Source organism: Rhinopithecus roxellana, chromosome 1 (genome assembly GCF_007565055.1).
Source record: "Rhinopithecus roxellana isolate Shanxi Qingling chromosome 1, ASM756505v1, whole genome shotgun sequence".
Classification (NCBI taxonomy): Eukaryota; Metazoa; Chordata; class Mammalia; order Primates; family Cercopithecidae; genus Rhinopithecus; species Rhinopithecus roxellana.
Genome location: NC_044549.1, coordinates 46,892,708 through 46,912,247, shown reverse-complemented (window position 1 = coordinate 46,912,247; position 19,540 = coordinate 46,892,708). Strand labels below are relative to the sequence as shown.

Sequence of the window (19,540 nt, the reverse complement as noted above, 5' to 3'; positions counted from 1 at the left end):
CCCACAGTTATCTGAGAAACTGGCACTGTCAGTGTTCCCATCCCCCAGCTGGGACAGAGAGGGCACCAGGAGGCGCAGGGTCCAAGGTGCCAGCCCAGGCAGTGGCCTGGGGGTCCTATCCTAACTTCCACTACCGCTGCTCTGGGCAGCACACTGTGTAGAAAGAGATAAACATGGAGTGAAGGATGGCTTCCCCAAGGTAGTCTGACGTGACAGAATTCCAAGAAGACAACAAAGCGGGTGACAAGGCAGATGGGTGGTCAAAGAGGGAAAACATTGGAGTTGAGAAGAGTGGATTCGTAGTGAGGCGGGTCTGCTGGGAGTCAGGCTCTCTGATCTTTGTTGGTGTCATTCCACTTTTCTGGACCTTAGTTTCCCTATCTGTAAACCGAGTATACCTGTTTTCTCTGCTGTGAGGACTCAGTTACATAAGGCATATAGGGCTTTTAGCACAATTCCTGGCCCATAGTTCTTATCAATACATGCTGTTTTCCTTCTTCCGTTTCCCGCCGGAGCCGGTGTCAGTCCTACCCCTGGGAAGAGAGGGCCTCCTGGAAGGTGGCAGGCCCACGGGCCTGCACCCAGGGCGTCCTCCATGGCGCTTCGTCGCGGACTCCGGGTTTCACTCTTCTGCTTCCTAGGACCCTCATTCACGGAGATAAGAAAGGGGGCTTTTCCATCTTCTGGGCGGACGATGGTCTGGACACTGGGGACCTTCTGCTGCAGAAGGAGTGTGAGGTGCTCCCAGATGACACCGTGAGCACGCTGTACAACCGCTTCCTCTTCCCGGAAGGCATCAAAGGGATGGTGAGGGCCTGGAGCCGGCCGCGCCCTGCCCACCCGGACGTACACTCAAGCACCCTCCCTAGACCCAGCCCACTGCTCCTGGAGGCCAGGAATCTGTTCCCCAAATTCAGGATTCTGGAGGGAGAGAGCTCTCACTTCAAGGTTTTAGGGGCAGGATTAGGACAAACAGTGTATTGTATTAGGAGGGACTCTTGCTCACAACGGACAGACCCCAACTCAAAAAGCGTTTAGCAGAAAGGGGACATTTTGGGGCCCGTTTAATAGACAAGGCTAAAGGCAGGGAATGGGTCACGTCCTGCTGAATCCAGGAACTTCAGCCATGACGTCATTAAGTTTCTATTTCTCCTTCTTCACTCTTTGATTCTGCTTTTCTGTGTGATTAGCTTCATTCTCAGTTTGGCTGCCCTGAATTAGAGAAAACATAGCCACTGTAGCTCAAGGATTCTAATTCTTGATTCCAAGAAAAGAGAAACACTTTTTCTCCTAGAATTCATTAATCACAAATCAGGGGAGATTCTGATTGGCCAGTTTTGGGGTCATGTGATCCTCATGAGCCAATCACCAGCTGGGGTGATGCTTCCTGCTAGGAGGAGCTGGGAAGGCCTTCACCTGTGGTCACGTGGCCTGAGCAGCAGGGCGGCTCAGTCCCATGGGCAGCTGGCACTGCTGAGAGGCAGGGTAGCAGGCCATGGGCCTGAGCCCACAGATGGAGGTCATATGTGAGGGCTGCTGGCCCCTGCCCAAGGGTGGGCTGACAGGGACAGCCAGAGGCAGAGGTGCTGTCCAGGCATGGGGCAGGAGGGACGGAGGCCCTGGGGAGCCCTTGCTGTTTGGTCACAGCAGGAAGCACAGCAGCAGCGTCCACCGTCCCCTCATCCTCAGCTCCTGGCCATTGCCTTTTATTTTTCAGTTGTGTTAAACTTGTCTTCCCCACAGACTGACCAGCTCACAAAAACAGTTAACAAAGTAGACTTGCTGGAGATTTAGTGGTACAGAGAAGGGGCTTACCTGTGCTTCCCACGGCAAGCAACTCAAATACTCCTTGAAGCTGCACTGTCCAACAAGGCAGCCACTGGTAACATGCAGCTATTAAATTAATAAAATGAATTATACTGAAAAATTCAGTTCCTCAGTCTCAGCCAGATTCCAAGTCCCCTGGCCACCATGTTGGACCGTGCAAACTTGGAATTCGTCCATCACCACAGAGGGCTCCATCGGGCAGCCCTGCCTCAGATGCTCTGACACTCGGTCACTTCCCATTCTTGGCACCTCCCCATCTCTTCCTGCAGGCTCTTGCTCACGTGGGCCCAGGCTTCTTGGCTCTCCTTCTGTCTCTCCCCTGATTCTTTTCCCACCGCCTTCCTCTTTCCTGTCACAGAGAAACTATTTCCTGCTTCATCTCAGACCTCCAGACTTGCACCTTCAAGCCCACCATGGGGCTCAGGACCCACTCTCCTTACAAGGCAGAGAAGGCTTAGACAGCAACATGGACATTTGTATCTGTGTTATACCTGCAGGGCTTTACTGTTTATATAATCTAAGATCTCAGAGGGTGTAAGATCTATGTAATCTAAACCTTTGCCAGGTAGAGAGGACGGGTCTGTGTCTGTTGTGCAATAGAAGTTAGGTTCACACTGACTCCCTTGTTCATACGGCAGGTGTTTCTTGGGTGCCTGCTGTGTGCCAGGCAAGTCTGGTCAGTCTGGGGAAGGGTCCAGGCTCAATGTAGGCCCTGGGGCTGGGAAGGAGGCAAGGTCCTACTGCTGGGGGTAACAGCCCACTGGGTCTCCCCAGGTGCAGGCCGTGAGGCTGATCGCTGAAGGCAAAGCCCCCAGACTCCCTCAGCCTGAGGAAGGAGCCACCTATGAGGGGATTCAGAAGAAGGAGACGGCCAAGGTGAGTGCTGGGTCCCTCCACACCCTCATCCTGCCTGTGAGCAGACTGGGGTTGTAGAGGGCAGCCTGAGGAGGCTGGAGTTCAGCCTAGATGGTGCAGGTTGTAATTCTTGGAGACCAGAAGACAGGGCAGCCCAGGTCAGGGATGCATGAAGAGAGCCGTGGAGGAGGAGGACCCTGGCACCTAGGAGGGCAGCAAACAGATTCATTGAGGTCCATTCCAGGTTCTTTCCTGTTCCTCTTTAGGAGGAATGGGCAGGCAAAGCCCACAGGGAGGGAGATGGGAGTTAGGGGGCAAAACATCAGCCATAGTGCGAGCAGTCTCTATGCGAGGGACAGTGCAGGTCTCTGGAGCAATAGCCAGTCGAGGAACCTCAGAGGCCTGTGGGCTGTGTCTCAGCTCAGGAGTATGGGGTGCTGTGTGGGGACCCACAGGGGCCCTGCCAGTGAGGAGAAGCAGGTGGCGCCCTGTGGGATGGGCCTGAGCACATTGTGCTGGGGCATCTGTGTAGAGTCTGGGCCATCTTGACAGCAACAGAACATTATCTTCCCCAAACCATTCTGAAGTCTGCTCAGCCCATGAGAGACTGAGGATCAGAGAGCACCCAGAACTGGGGGCACCAGCTCAGGGACTCCTGCAAATGTCTAAGAGGAAGCTGGGGTTACCGGCTCTCTCACAAGAGCTTGGTCCACTGTCCAGACTTCATCAGGGTGGGAGGGGAGTGAGGAGAGACCAGCTGAGCACACACACCCTGCTCCCCACAGATCGACTGGGACCAGCCGGCAGAGGCCATTCACAACTGGATCCGTGGGAACGACAAGGTTCCAGGAGCCTGGACAGAGGCCTGTGAACCTCTACAGGTGTGTCCCTGCATGGCTGGAATCCAGCCAGGTGCATTGGTATATCCCACTGGCCATAAGACTGCCACACATGTTTGAACTGGTTGGTGTAATAAATAGCCACTGCCCTGGCCCCTACTCCCACTGGGTATCCCCTAAACATCCCCAGGAATGACAGACCTACCCAGCCTCCAGTAGCTAAACGATAGATGTCCTGCATAGCTGGAAGCCTCCAGGCCCTTGTAGTGCCCCTGGGGCCCAGCTGTATTGGTTGTGAAATATTTTGAGTCTCACTGCTGGGCTTGTGGAGACCTAAGGCCCAATGCTGACTCTGACTTGGCCTCAGGCAGGGTGGGGCAGCACATTCAGGGCCAGGCTGACCATGGGCAGGCCAGATGCTAAAGATGGGGAGCCTTGGGGGTCACAGGCTCTGGTGAGGCATCAGGGTGGCAGGACTGTGTGTGGTGGTCTTTGTGCAAACCTTGAAGGCAGTCTTGTCCCCGACACGGTCTCAGACTGTCCAGACCCTTGACCCTCAGCCAACTGCCCAGACTGTGGCAGGAAGCCTGCTGTCCTCATCAATGCAGAGCCCTTTGTACTAGCAAATGCACCTTCTGATGAAAGCAACCACTCCTCAGCAGCACCCTGAGAGTAGGTGGCCTCAATCCATGCTGCCTGGAGCACATTCTCCCCCAGCCTGTGCACCTGAGGTCTGAGGCCGTGGGCCAAAGAGAAGGGGCTTATGGGGCCAAGGAGAAGGGTCTTATTGCAGAGTTGAGGCAGACCTGCTATCAGCTCCTTGAGGCCACTGAGGCTCCTCCAGGTCTCGTTTGTGCCCAAACAGAAAGGTCCTCAGGGGTCACATGGGCTTTGAGCCGGCTCCCAGATCTCAGCTGCCGCTGGCCCCTCTCCCCCTCCCAGCCCTGCTCAGACGTGTCTGGGCTGCTGGCTTCGGGGACTTCTTCTCACCCACTGTCTTCCGGTTTTTCTTACCTTGACAGAAACTGACATTTTTCAACTCAACGCTGAATACTTCAGGCTTGGTGCCCGAGGGAGATGCTTTGCCCATCCCAGGAGCCCATCGGCCAGGGGTGGTCACCAAAGCAGGACTCATCCTCTTTGGGAATGATGACAAAATGGTAAGGGCATGGCTGTGGGTTACTTGCCTGCTCAAAGTCACCCGTGCTCCTGTCCTTGGACTCAGGCCTCGCAGGAAGACCCTAGGCTCCTCTGGAGAAAATGGAAAAAACCAGACCCAGGAGGGAACACTGACCCTGATCTGTCCCTGACCACCTGGCTGGCCCTGAGCAGAGGGTGTCCGAGGCAGTTTACCCACTACTCTGTTCTGGAAAAGCTGGGCTGCCTACCCTTCCTGGCTAGATACCCATCTCCAGGCTACTGATTTTCTACGTAGACACAGTAACAGTCTGATCTCTCTTTCTTTCCCCTGCACAGGCTGGGCGCCCTGTGTGGGTGTCAGAAAATGCAGAATCAGAGAGAAGCCCTCCCAGGGAGCCTGGGCTCAGGGCCTGTCTTTGGTCTATCAGAAGCACCTCTGGGCGTGGGATCATTAAGCCTCTGTGCCTCAGCTCCCATCTCTTTGAACAGGGATGCCGTGGGGACTTAGCATGTGCAGAGCCTTGGGAGCCATGCTGGCCACCTGCTCTTGTTATTAGCAGACTACAACTCACGGTACCAGCAAACACTGATGGAGCACCTTTTATGCCAGAACAATATATACGCATTAAATTTAATCTGCCCAACAACACTATGATATATGTATAAATATAATATCCTTATAGAGGAAAATACGGAGATTTAAATAACTTGCCCAGGATCATCCAAGCTAGCTCGTGGCAGAGCTGGGATTCAAACGCTAAAATTCTGGCTCCAAAGCTGTGATACTGGTCTTGGCCATGGTAGCTTCCTGTTCATATGTGCTCTACTACTCCTTCTCACATGAGCAGCTGGGGATAGAGAGAGGGCAGGCAGGGGTCTTCCCACACACTGACAGGGTCTGGACAAACCCAGTGGGCATGGTACCCCCAGCTGTGTTGCTGTGTCCAGCCAGCTGGAGTGAAGCATGGCAGTTTGGGGCCTGGCCTTTGCTCACTCTTGGTGTCCAGTCTGCTGTGCTCCCCTTTCAGAAGGTCTAGGCTGCTGTTGATGTCTGCAATGTAGTGTTTTGGGTATCCAAGACTGATATATGCAGTTGCAAGAGAATATCTGTCTGCGGTCAGGTTTCCTAGAAGCAGCATCTAAGGTAAAAATTCTTGTGCAAGTGATTTATTGAGGCAATGTTCCAGAAAAATCATGCCAGGCAGTAAGGGCAGAGGAAAGTAAAGTAAAAGTTCAGGAGAAGTCTAGCCTGGGGCTGCTCCCAGGGTGGGCTTTGGAGTATTAACTGCACTCTCCAATTATACCTGCCTGTCCCCACCTCTGGTAGCCTTTGGTTTCAGTGGCCCCTGGGGTGGGGTGGAGGACCCCCCAGGCATAGTCCCTTGGCCTCTCTGTGTTCAGGAGCTCTTATCCATCCACAGCAAGCAAGGAGGGGACAGTTCAGGCCATTATCATCCATCCCTTGCTGCAGCTGGAGGACAGGGCACCAGCCACAGGGGTCTGAGCGGGGCACCCACAGCATCTGCCCAGAGAACCGCAAAGACAGCAGTGCAAAAAAGGCAACTAAGTGTCTAAGAGGAAGCTGAGGTTACTGGCTCTCTCACAATAGCTTGGTCCACTGTCTAGAGGTGGTCAGGGTGGGAGGGGAGTGAGGAGAGACCAGCTGAGCACACACACCCTGCTCCCCACAGATCAACCCAGAAGACCCTGGGTTGAAGCATCTCTCAGGCATGCCCTGTGAGGTCTGGCTGGGCTTTAGCTTGCAGAAAGTGCCAGAACATCTTTGAAAGGCAAAGGAGTGAGGGTCAGGCCGAGAGGCCAGTTCCAGTTCTGGCAGAGCATGCATAGAGGGTGCCATTCTTACATTGCCACTCTTAACGCATAGAGACATGCACCCACCCATGAGCTTATCCATAACTCTTTTTTTATATGTGTTTTTTCCTGGCCCCTAACAAAAGCATTTGTTGAAAAACTATTGATAAACAAGCAGGCCCCAAACAATTCAAACATGTTATTAAATACAGTAAATCTGAGGCAGACACTAGAGTATCCCAGAGTCATGAGCTGCAATGCGGATAGTTCATGTCTGGCAGCCAGAATTCCCTTGAACTGATGGCTGGACGCAGGCTCTACCTGGGACCAGCTTGAAGTGCTGTCCTGAAGCTGCAGACTGCAGGGCCAGCCAGACCCTTTTTCAGCCTCTCCTCTTCCCACCTCTGTATCCCACACAGGCATCTGGTGATGTTCTCCAGGGGTGTCTGTGGCAGTTCTGGGAGCTACTGGGTGATTGTAGGATTAGTTGTTTTTCTAAGTTTACTTTCTATGTGGTGCCTGAATGACATTTTCTTTTTTTGATCAGTAGAAATCCTTTTTTATAGAAGTAATAAAGTCATTACACTTAAAAACAAAGTGAAAGTGTGGTGGGAGTGAGTGATGGAAAATCAAGCAGCTGGTAGGGGACACAAGCTCTGCAATTTCCTCTTTGTCCCTGGAATAGTGGCCTCCCCACTGTGAACTCCTCATCACTAACCTGGGACTCCTGCTCCATCCTCATCTGAAGGGTGGAGACAAGGCTGGAGTGCCCGGCACAGCACCCTGTGTGGAACGCCTTCATCGCTGCCTCAGGTCTGACCACAGGAACTATGAAATCCTTCCTTTTGCAGCTGCTGGTGAAGAACATTCAGCTGGAGGATGGCAAAATGATCCTGGCCTCGAACTTCTTTAAGGGGGCAGCCAGCAGTGCCCTTGAACTGACGGAGGCGGAGCTGGTTACTGCAGAGGCTGTGCGGGTAAGAGGCAACTTCAGGGCTGCCATCCAGTTGTGCAGGTTGTGCCGAGCACATGTGTTCTGCAAATTGCGCTCCCCAGAGTTGGGCAGTGCCAGCCCTCTGTGGGTGTCTGTGTTGGCCCCAAGTACAGTGTTGGTTCTGTCTTGTCTTGAGCTTTCTGTTGTCTTCTTGCTGCTCCTTCCTCTGCAACTGGGACCCTGGGATCTGGCCAGTTGAGTCTGACTCTTCTAAGGGCTCATTGTCAACAGTTAATGAGTGAAACAGAAGCTCCTGGAATATTTGAAAGTCAGGTGTCAAGCCCATGTCCCCATGATTAGAATGTGAGCACTGGAGACTTACAGAAAGGCTGTACCAGAGGCAGCCTCCTAGGCTGTGACCAACACAAGCTGCCTGTGAGGCACACCTGGGCTCCAATCCAGCTTTGCCCCATTGTGATGCTGTAGGGAGCTTCCCTCTCTGAGACTCAGTCTTCTCAACATGAATTTCCATCTACACTCACTTCCCGGGATTTGTTCCTGACCCTCATGCTCCCTCCCACTGTATCCTTCTTCCCTGGGTGGAGAGAAGAGAGCTGGGGGAAGACCTTCAAGACAGAAGGAACAGCAAATGGCAAGGCCCTAACAGGGCAGAGGCCTCCCTGTGTTCAGGGAGTTGCCATGGGAGGGCACTGTAGCTGGAGCCCAGGGGGTGAGGGGCAGAGTCAGGCGGTCACAGCTGGGGACCTTGGGTGTTAACAGCACATGTGGGGCAGGGCTCAGCAAGGATGGACGTGAGGCACTTGCGTGATCCAAAGGCGCTGAGAGCCAGTAACTTCCTCCTTGAAAGTGGAACACCTTGAATGTCTATTTTAAAAAAGTCCTATTTATTCCAAACATATCCCTCGAGCAGTTGCTCTGGCCCTGACTTGGTCTGCCCTGGGGTTGCAGGGCCAGCTGGACAGACAGCCCTCCTGGAGCCCACAGCTGAGTGGCTCTGGGTATGAGCTGGGGTCATCTGTTTGTAGATGTTGACCTGAGTCAAAAGATGCTATCTTACAACAGCTGCAGCTGAGTCCTGCATCTGTAAAATGGGAATAACAAGCCCTTCCTCAATGGATGTTGTGACTGGTAGAGGAGATAACACACATGAAAAGGTTTAGTTCAGTAGCTGGCATCTTTGAGGAACTCAGTACCCATTGACAATACATCTAAGCATCTCATGAGAAAAGCAGATACTTCTAGAGTGTGTACTCTGGACAAAAGTTCTCAGAAAATGAATTTGGAGAACAGAGACTTTATTCCAGTGACCAGTTTGCAAACCATCCAAAGGCAGCTTCTGGTGTAACAGGAAGGTGCGTTCCTGAGAACAACGGGAAGGGTGGGATTTTATAGAAAAAGCTCTCACCCAGGTCCCCATGCAAAGGAAGGGTTGAAACCAGTTCTAATTGGTTGGTACAGCTGAGCCCTGATTGGCTGGTTCAGGTGAGCTCTGAAAGACCCAAAGATAAAATGGTGCAGGTTTTGGGGGAACCCAGAATACATGTGTGACCCCTAGAAAGCAAATAGTCACTTGGCTGTGTTTTAAAATTAGGCCCAGTTAGCTGCTGGGGATCCATCTTGAAGGATTGGCTCTTTCAGGTTTGCATTTGTTCACCATGCACATTCAGAGTTCCAGGTCCTCCTGGAAGAGCAGCGTGTTTATTCATGATAACAACTCTATGCAGTAGGTGCCTTCAGTACCTGCATGTCCCACCTGCGGAGCAAAGGCCTGAGGAGTGGAGTCCAGGCTCTAGAGGGCTGCGCTCGAGTCCTCCTCTAGCTCTTCACCATGCAGCCCCCTAAGGCCATGGCTAGGATGGCTATCATTAGGCCTCTTGCTCACAGCTGCACTCGGCCTTCAGGATGTGTGATCTGGAGACCAATGGGGTAGAGGGAACATGGCCAAGATGAGGAGAGGCCGGTCTGGGGCTGTGCAGCTCCCTGGTGTTGTTGGAGGGGCCTAGCCTGTGACTGTCCAGCAGAACACTCCAAGAGCCCACTGTGGGCTGGGCAGGTAGTGGGCCACAACCCCCTATGCCCTCCTGAGCTGAGGCTGGGCAGGTGCTGCCCATGGTACAAACACTGTGTTTACTGACTCTCCCTGTAGTCCAGACTCTGCCTGCCTCACACACAGAATCCTCACCCAGCTGCTGTCAGCACTGAGGGGCTGTCTGCATTTTGATGGCTTGGTGGGCTCTGGCTTTGTGGTGCACTCAGTGACCAGTCTGCCGCACTGCCCCTTTGTGGCTCCACTCTCATCTGATAAGGGCCCTGGACGCTAGCAGTAGCCATCCAGTACTGGATGACTGGTGGCCCCAAGTGGTGTGGTCTGAGGCAGGTAGATCCTGCCAGTAGAGTGGCCAGCAAAGGTTTTGGGGAAGAGGTGACACAGGAACTGGACCTTTAAGGATGCCCAGGACTTAAATATTAGCTGGGGAGTCAGAGGAAGGTGTCACCAGCAGGTGAGAGCCTAGCAGAGGCCTCAAAGGGCAGACAGCAGGTGTGCGGCAGACAGCACGTGGCTTGTCGTGGTGTTGATGGTCACCCTGAGGATGAGAAGGGCAGATCCATGACATTTTTCCAAGAAAGAAAGAGGAGAGCCAGGGGTGCTTGTGCCAGGTGTTGGGGGAACTGGTTCTGATTGGGCCTGAACCAGCATCTCATGCCTCACCCCCATCCTGGGCCCACAATTGACAATGGCCTGGAGTTCATCCAGAGAGTGAGGACCTGGCCTGATATTGCTGGAGCCCCTCCTGGCTCCTGCCCCACCGGGCCTCACCAGCAGCCTGCCCAGAGAGCAGTCGTCCCATCTTGACTGCTGGACAGCCTTACTGGGTGCCTTGGCGGGAGCTGAGCACCGCATCCACAGGGCCGGCTGGCTGGCACTACTGCCCTCCATAGGTCCCAGACTCAATCCTTCATAGGACACAGACCAGTTAGCATCTTGGTCAAGACCAAGACCAAGACCCAGGTCTCCTGAGCCCATATGTGAGCCTCATAGTCACCCTCAGGCCCACCCTCTCCCTAGCCTGCTGCTACAACACCCGGGCATCGGTGTCACCCTGGGGACACCAGAACCTGAAAGCTAACACCAAGGTGAATGGGGCTAAGGAGCAGCTGGGCCCTGCCTTTGTAGTCCCCAGCCATGCCTAGAGGCCTGACACGTCTGTCCTCCACCAGCTGGACTGCCATGGGGACCTCAGAGAAGCTGGGGGTTGAGGTGAGGTGACCGTGAGGACAGCAGCCAGCATCAGAGGGGCCTGGGCTGTGGCAGCTCCTTCTTTCCCAGAAGGTGGTCACTCCAGGACCGTTAGGCCTCCTGGGAAGAGGCAACATCTTGGAGGGTACATAGAGAAGCCCAGCCTGGCCCCAGGCCATCCACGAGTCTGTTCAGGGGTTGCTGTCCCAGAGTGGCACTTGTCCCCAGCTCCCCTGGGGCCACCCTCTCACCAGACCTTGCTTTGCAGAGTGCCTGGCAGCGGATCCTCCCCAACGTTCTGGAGGTTGAAGACTCCACTGATTTCTTCAAGTCAGGGGCCGCGTCTGTGGACGTTGTGAGGTAAGGCCAGGAGTGGAGGGGTCCTGTCCCAGGTACTTGGTGCTGTGTCACAAATCTCTGCAAAACTGAGCAGCAGGAAACAATCATTTGCTTACTCATGGATCATGTGGGCCAGGGACCCAGGAAGGGCCAGTGTGCAGGTCTCCTGCATGCACAACTGGGTGGGCAGCACAAATGAATGGTTGCAGGTCTTTATGCAAATGTTAAGAGGGGCGCAGTTGCATGCAGCCTCCCCGGGGAAGTTCTAGGAAGAAATTTGGGAGGAGTTGATTCAGAAGAACAGTACCGAGTTCATAAGGAGAATTGGGGTTATGTATTGTGCCAACCATTTGTGCTGTGCAACAACGCACCCCAAAACATTGAGATTTCAACCAACACCATGTCCTTGGCTCACAGTTCTATGGGACGACAGTTGGTGCTGGGCTCAGCTGATTTGCATCAGATTCAGCTGCTGTCAGCTGGCCTCACATAAGCTGCCGGGTCAGCTTGGGGCTGGCTGGTCCTGTGGTGGTGCTGGGTTCCAGGAGGGAGAGCAGGAGCCCGTGTTCATTGCGTTCTGTTGGCCAAAATGAGTCACAGAACAGGTCCAGCTTCCAGGGGTGGGGAAGGAAACTCCACATCTTGCTAGCAGGTGCTGCACCTTCACAGGGCCAAGGCTGTCACTGCAGGGGTGGGTGCTGTGACCAGTTTTGCAATCTACCATGCATCAGTTGGGGCTGAGTCGGCTGAGTTGGGCCTATGTGCTTGGAAACCTTGGGCACTGTGGACCTCTAGTAACTCACTGTGAGGCAGTATGCAGTTTAGAATAATTGTTTTGTAAAAAATATGCCAAGAAGAAGGTCAGACACCTGAGAGAATGGTGTCCAGAGGCCAGGCCATGCCTTGTGTACAGCTACTGAGCTGAGGATGCAAAGAAAGCAAAACTGTAAATAGTTAAGAGTGTATGTCCTTTAAAAAAAAAAGTGGCCAAAAAAAAAAAAAAAAACACACACACATAATATAACATCTACCCTTTTAAAATTATAACTTTACATTGTAGGATTGTTAACTATGAGCACAGTGTTGGTCAGCAGAGCTTCAGAACTTTTTATCGTACAACTAAAGCTTTCTATCCATTGAACAGCCACTCCCCATTTCCTTCTCCCCCAGCCCTGGCAACGGCCATTCTTTTTGCTCTGTTGAGCTTGGCCACTCTAGTACTTCATACAAGTGGAATCATACAGCCTTTGTCCTTCTGTGACTGGCTTGTTACACTTAGCATGATGTCTTCAAAATTCAGCCCTGTTGTGGCACATGGCAGGATAGCCTTCCTTTTATGGCTGAATCTTATTTCATTGTACAGATAGACCATATTATCTGCTCATCTGTTGATGGACATTTGTGTTGTTTCGACATCTTGGCTGTTGTGAATGAATGTGGAAGTGCATGGGAATTTGAGATCCTGATTGCAGTTCTCTTGGACAAATACCCAGCAGTGAGATTGCTGGGTCATATGGTAGTTCTACTTTTAATTTTTTGAGGAACCTCCATATTGTTCTCCATAGAGGCTGCACCATTTTACATTCCCACCAACAGTGTACAAAGGTTTCATTTTCCCTGTATCCTTGCCAATACTTACTTTCCTTCCTATCTTCCTTCCTCTCCCCTTTTCTTCTTTCCTTTTGAACAATAACCAGCCCAACAGTGATGAGATGGTATCTCATTGTAGTTTTTATTTGCATTTTCCTGGTGATTAGTGATGTTGAGCATCTTTTCATGTACCTGTTTGTCATGTGTATGTCTTCTTTGGAGAAATGTCTATTCAAGCCTTTGCCCATTTTTAAATTGGATTATTTGTTTTGTTTGCTATTGAGTTGTAGGAACTCCTTACATATTTTAGGGATTAACCTCTTATCAGGCATACGGTTTGCAGAAGTTTTCTCACATTCCATGCTGATTGTTTCCTTTGCTTTGCAGAAGCTTTTTACTTTGATGCATATTACTTGTATATTTTTGCTTTTGTTTCCAGTTCTTTTGGTGTGATATTCAAGAAATCGTTGCAAAGACCAATGTCATGGAGACTTTCCCCTATGCTTTCTTCTAGTTTTACAGTTTTAAGTTTTACTTTTAAGTTTTTCATATATTTTGAGTTGATTATTTTTATGTGTGGGGCAAGATAAGGATCCGATTTAATTCTTTTGCATGTGGACATCCAGTCTTTCCAACACCATTTGTTGAAGGTACTATCACTTCCCCATTATGTATTCTTGCCACCCTTGTTGAAGATTAGTTGGTCATATATGTTTAGGTTTATTTCTAAGCTATCTTGTTCATTGGTCTATATATCTGTGTTTATGCCAGTATCATACTATTTTGATTATTGTAGTTTTGTAGTAAATTTTTAAATCAGGAAATGTGAGTCCTGTTTGTTCTTTTTCAGGATTGTTTTAACTATTCACAGTCCCTTGATAGTCCATATGATTTTAAGATGATATTTGTAATTTCTGCAAAAAACCATGGGATTTTAATAGAGTTGGCATAGAAATTGTAGATACCTTTGGGCAATATTGTCATCTTAACAATATTAAGTTCTCTAGTCCATGAACATAGATGGCTTTCTGTTTATTTAGATCTTCTGTAATTTCTTTCAGCAACGTTTTATAGTTTTTAGTGTACAACTCTGTTGCCTACTTGGTTAAATTTATCCTTATTTTATTCTTTTGATGCCATTGTAAAGGGAATTGTTTTCTTAATTTTCTTTTTGGATTGTTCATTACTAGTGTATGGAGTTGCAACTGTTTTCTTGCATGTTATTTTTGTATCCTGCAATTTTGCTGAATTCCTTTATTAGCTCTAACAGTCTTTTGGAGGCGCATAATATTTAAGGTTTTCTTTTTCTGTTTTTTAGACATGGTCTTGCTCTGTCACACAGGCTGGAAAAGTGGTGTGATCGTAGCCCAATGCAGCCTCAAATTCTTGGGCTGAAGTGATCCTCCTGCCTCAGCCTCCTGAGTAGCAGGACTGCAGGCATGCAGCACTATACCCAGCTAACTTAAAACAATTTTTTTTACAGACAAGGTCTTGCTATGTTGCCCAGGCTGATTTTGAACTCCTAGTCTCAAGTGATCCTCCCACCTTGATCTCCCAAAGTGCTGGAATTACAGGGTAATGCATTACACCTGGCCCATTTAAAGATTTTTACATGTAAGATCATGTTATCTGTGACAAGATATGATTTAACTTCTTCCTTCACAATTTGGATTAATGTTTCTTTCTTGCCTAATTGCCCTAGATGGAGCTTCCAGTACAGTAGTTCTCCCCTTATTTGTGGTTTTCCTTTCTGAAGTTTAAGTTACCCATGGTCAATCATGGTTGGAAAATATTAAGTGGAAAAGTCCAGAAATAAACAATTCATACGTTTTTAAATTGAACGCCATTTAATAAAATAATGAAATCCCATGCTGTCCCACTCCATCCCACCTGATATGTGATTCATCCCTTTGTCCAGAATATCCAAGGTGTATGCACTGCCCACCCACTAGTCACTTAGTAGCCACTGGTGTTATCAGAAAAAGCATAGAATATGTAGATGGTCCCAGACTTGTGATGCTTCAGCTTAGGATTTTTTGACTTTATGATGGTGTGAAAGTGATACGAATTCAGTAGAAATTACACTTTGTGTACCCTTACAAAATTCTATTTTTCAGATTCAGTACAGTATTCAATAAATTGTATTAGACATTCAAAACTTTAGTATAAAATAGGCTTTGTGTTAGATGAGTTTGCCCAACTGTAGGTTAATGTAAATATTCTGAGAACATTTAAGATAGCCTAGGCTAAGCACTGATGTTCAGTATGTTAGGTATAATAAATGCATTTATGACTTAACATTTTCAATTTATAATGGGTTCTTGGGATGTAATCATACCATAAGTCAAGGAGCACAGTGTAGGCTCCAGCCCTATATGTGGTTTCAGGCATTCACTGGGAGCCTTGGAACAACCCCCGCCCCCGCCCCGCCCATGGATAAGGAGGGACTACTATATTATGTTGAATGGAAGTGGTGAAAGCAAGCATCCTCGTTTTGCTGCTGATCTCAGGGGAAAGGCTTTCAGTCTTTCACCAGTGAGTATGTTAGCTGTGGGTTTTTCAAATATGACCTTTATTATATAGATGATACTCCCTTCTATTAGTTTGAGTGCTTTTTAATCATGAAAGGATATTGAATTTTGTCAAATTCTTTTTCTGCATTAAATGAGATGACCATGTGTTTTTCTCTTCATTCCATTAACGTGGTGTGCTACATGGATTGATCTTCAGGGTGAACTACCTTGCATTCCAAGAATTAATCCCACTTGGTCATGGTATGTAATCTTCTTAAAATGCTGCTGAAATCAGTTTGCTAGTATTTTCTTGAGGGTTTTTGCATCCGTTTTCATAAGGAATATTGGTCTGTAGTTTTCTTTTGCTATAGTATCTTTGTCTGGCTTTGGTGTCAGAGTAAATGCTGGCCTTATGGACGGGGTTGAAGAGGTGTTCTCTTTTCAGTTTTTTTTGGAAGAATTTGAGAAAAAATGGTGTTAATTTCCCTTCTAATGTTTGGTAGAATTCACCAGTGAAACCATTCAGCCCTGGGCTTTTCTTTGAGGAAAGATTTTGATTACTGATTCAGTCTCCTTACTAGGCACATGTCTATTCAAGTTTTCTATTTCTCCATCAGTGAGTTTTGGTAGATTGTATGTTTCTGGGAATTTGTTCACTTTACCTAGTTATCAAATCTGTTGCCATGTAATTTATCATGTATTTTCTTATGATGCTTTTTGTTTCTGTAAGGTTGGTATAAGGTCTCCCTTTGATTTCTCATTCTAGTAATTTGAGCCTTCACTTTTGTGTCTTGGTCAGTCCAGCTAAAGGTTTGTTAATTTTGTTGATATTTTCAAGAAAACAAAATTTGATTTTGCTTATTTTCTGTATTGTTTTCTGGTCTCTATTTCATTTATTTCTGTTCTAATCGTTATTATTACTTCCTTCTTACAGTTTGGGTTTAGATTCCTTTTTAATCTAGTTCCTTAAGGTGTACAATGTAGGTTATTGATTTGAAGACTTTATTCTTTTCTGATGTATGTATTTACACCTATAAACTACTTTCTTAGCACTACTTTCCCCGCATCTCATAAGTTTTGGTATGTTGTGTTTTTATTTTCCTTTGACTAAAGGTGTTTTCTAGTTTCTCTTGTGTGTTCTTCTTTGACCCATTAATTGTTTAAGAGTGTGCTAGTTCATTTTCGTATATTTGTGGATTTTCCAGTTTTCTTTCTGTTATTGATTTCTAGTCTCATTCCATTTTGATTAGGAAAGATATTTTGTAAGAGTTCAATATTTTTACATGTATTAAGACTTATTGTGTAGCCTAACAAATGATTTATCCTGAAGAATGTTCCCTGTGCCCTTGAGAAGAATGTGTGCTCTGCTCTTCTTGAGCAGTGTTTTGTACGTGTCTGACTGGTTTGTGGTGTTCAAGTGTCTTATTCCCTCCAGTTGTTCTATCCATTTTTGATAGTTGGGCATCTAAGTATCTAACTACTATTGTAGAAAACTCCATTTTTGCTTCATATATTTTAGGGCTGTGTTAGGTGTGTATGAATTTATAATTGTTATATCCTCTTGCAGCATCAAACTTTGTATCAATATAATGTCCTTCTTTGTCTCTTGTAAACTTGTTAGATTTAAAGTCTCTTTTATGTTACTATTTGCATGGAATATTTTCTCCGTCCTTTTACTTCCAGCTCTTTTGTGTCCTTATATCTAAGTGATTCTCTTGTAGCATATGTATGGATGCTGGGTTATATCCAGTCATCCAGTTCGTGCCTTCTCATGTTTAAACTTTAAATAGATGAAACAGGAGAGTTTAATCCATTTACATCTAACCTGCTAACTAATAAATAAAGATTTATTCCTGCCATTTGTTTTCTGCATGTCCTATTTTTTTGTTCCTCGGTTTCTCTATACTGTCCTTTTTTGTATTTGGTAATTTTTTTGTAGTGTATCACTTTAATTCCCTTGTTTCTTTTACTGTATGCTTTTAGTTATTTCTGGGTTGTTACTTGGGAATTACAATTAACATCTTAAATTTATAACAAGGTTGTTTAAATAGTATCAACCCAGCTTCAATTGTATACAAACACTCTCATTCTATACATCTCTTTTCCTTCCCCTTTTTAGTATTACTGTCACAGTATACATTTTTATACATTGTATACCCATTAATATATATTTAAAATTATTGTTTTATATACTTGCCTATTGTCATATAGGAAAAAGAGAGAAGTTACAACTCCAATAAAATGCAATAATATGGACTTTCATACTTACCTATGTAGTGGCCTTTATCTGTGTTCTTTATTTTTAATTATGTCATCACTTTACTGTCTGTATACTTTTATCTCAGCCTGAAAGACTCTTTTCAGCATTTCTTCTAGGGCAGGTCTACTGGTAATGAATTTCTTCAGCTTTTGTTTCTATAGAAATATTTATTATTATTATTATACTTTAAGTTCTAGGGTACATGTGCACAACGTGCAGGTTTGTTACATATGTATACATGTGCCATGTTGGTGTGCTGCACCCATTAACTCGTCATTTACATTAGGTATATCTCTTAATGCTATCCTTCCACCCTCCCCCCTCCCCATAATGGGACCCGGTATGTGATGTTCCCCTTCCTGTGTCCAAGTGATCTCATTGTTCAATTCCCATCTATGAGTGAGAATATGCGATATTTGGTTTTCTGTTCTTGCAATAGTTTGCTGAGAATGATGGTTTCCAGCTGCATCCATGTCCCTACAAAGGACACGAACTCATCCTTTTTTATGGCTGCATAGTATTCCATGGTGTATCTGTGCCACATTTTCTTAATCCAGTCTGTCACTGATGGACATTTGGGTTGGTTCCAAGTCTTTGCTATTGTGAATAGTGCCGCAATAAACGTAAGTGTGCATGTGTCTTTATAGCAGTATGACTTATAATCCTTTGGGTATATCCCCAGTAATGGGATGGCTGGGTCAAATGGTATTTCTAGTTCTAGATCCTTGAGGAATCGCCACACTGTTTTCCACAATGGTTGAACTAGATCTTAATTTATGTTTCATTCTTGAAAGATAATTTTGATGGATATAGAATTCTTGGTTACCATTTCCCCCAGAACTTTTAATATCCAACTGCTTTCTGACCTTAAAGGTGTTTTATTGGAAGTCAGTTTTTAATCTTATCAAAGATCCCTTGTATGTAACAAGCCATTTCTCTCTTGCTACTCTCCAAATTATTTCTTTGTCTCTGGATTTCAGCAAGCTGGGTGTAATGTGCCTTGGTGTGGATCTCTTTGAATGTATCCTGCTTGGACTGCATTCATTGTACATCTTAGATGTGTGTATTAATTTCTTTCCTCATGTTTGGGAACTTTGGGACCATTATTTCTTCAAATAAATATTTAGAGAAACCTTTTTCTCTTTTTCTCTCTGGAGCTCCTGTGAGTATGTTGGTATGTTTCATGGTATCCTATAAATCCTTCAGGCTGTTTTCATTTTTCTTCACTCTTTTTTCTTTCTGCTCCTCAGACTGGTTAATTTCAAGTTTGCTCATCTTTCCTTCAGCCTGCTCAAAACTACTGTTAAACCCTTTCAGTGAGTTTTTTGTTTGTTTGTTTCAGTTATTGTACTTGCCAGTTCAAGAGTTTCTGTTTGACTTGTTATTATAGTTTCTGTCACTTTATTCTCATTTTGTTCGTACATCATTTTCTTGATTTCCTTTAAGTTTTTCATCCATAATTTCCTTTAGTTCATTGAACATATTTAAGGCATTTGACATAATGTCTTTGACCAATAGTTCCAATATCTGATCTTCCTCGGGGATACCTTCTTCAAATTCTTTTTTGTTCCTGTGAATGGACTCTTCTTTCCTAATTCTTCATATGTTTTGTAGACCTTTCTTGATCATAACTGGACATTTTGAGTGTTCTGTTGTGGTAATTCTGGAAATATATTTCTCCCACTCATTAGGGATTATTGAATCTTCCTTGTTGAGGGCTAGAACCATCTGTTTGTGACTTTTCCAAATTATTTTTGCAAGGTGTGTTCCTTGTTGTGTGTTGTCACTGAACTTTCTGTTCCATTGTTCCTGCAGTCAGCCAGTGACCTGACAAAGATTTCCATAAATGTCTGGCTACCAAAGTGGAGGGAAAGTATTGCCTTTTATAATCTCCTGGAAGCTACTTCAGCCTGTGAGGGTTGAAACAATGACTGCCAGCCTTTGTGATAGCCTGTCAGCAATCAAAAGGAGTATCAGTGCTCAGGACACAGTGCTGGTGGTCAGAGGACAAGGTCCTTATTGCCCACCCTGGCTTCAGCAAGCTGCGCCTGGAATATGACCCAGCCCTGCTTTAACTTTTTGTGGCAGAGGTGGGAGGTGAAGGGTGGCAACCAATATCTTATGAGAGGCTGAAATTCACTGAAATTGATTGACATTTACCAGCTTCTTCAC

General features: G+C 46.8%; 1 protein-coding gene across 5 annotated transcripts in view; it reads left to right on the top strand.

Annotated features, from left to right (window-relative positions):
- Positions 1 to 19,540, top strand: part of ALDH1L1 (aldehyde dehydrogenase 1 family member L1) — an 81,644-nt gene that overhangs the window by 26,875 nt on the left and 35,229 nt on the right. For all 5 annotated transcript variants that reach the window (XM_010380569.2, XM_010380570.2, XM_010380566.2 and 2 more), the window contains exons 4-9: positions 642 to 807; positions 2,602 to 2,703; positions 3,468 to 3,563; positions 4,544 to 4,681; positions 7,325 to 7,450; positions 10,935 to 11,026. In XM_010380569.2, coding sequence (XP_010378871.2) covers positions 642 to 807; positions 2,602 to 2,703; positions 3,468 to 3,563; positions 4,544 to 4,681; positions 7,325 to 7,450; positions 10,935 to 11,026 — 720 coding nt within the window. The remainder of the gene's footprint in view (positions 1 to 641; positions 808 to 2,601; positions 2,704 to 3,467; positions 3,564 to 4,543; positions 4,682 to 7,324; positions 7,451 to 10,934; positions 11,027 to 19,540) is intronic.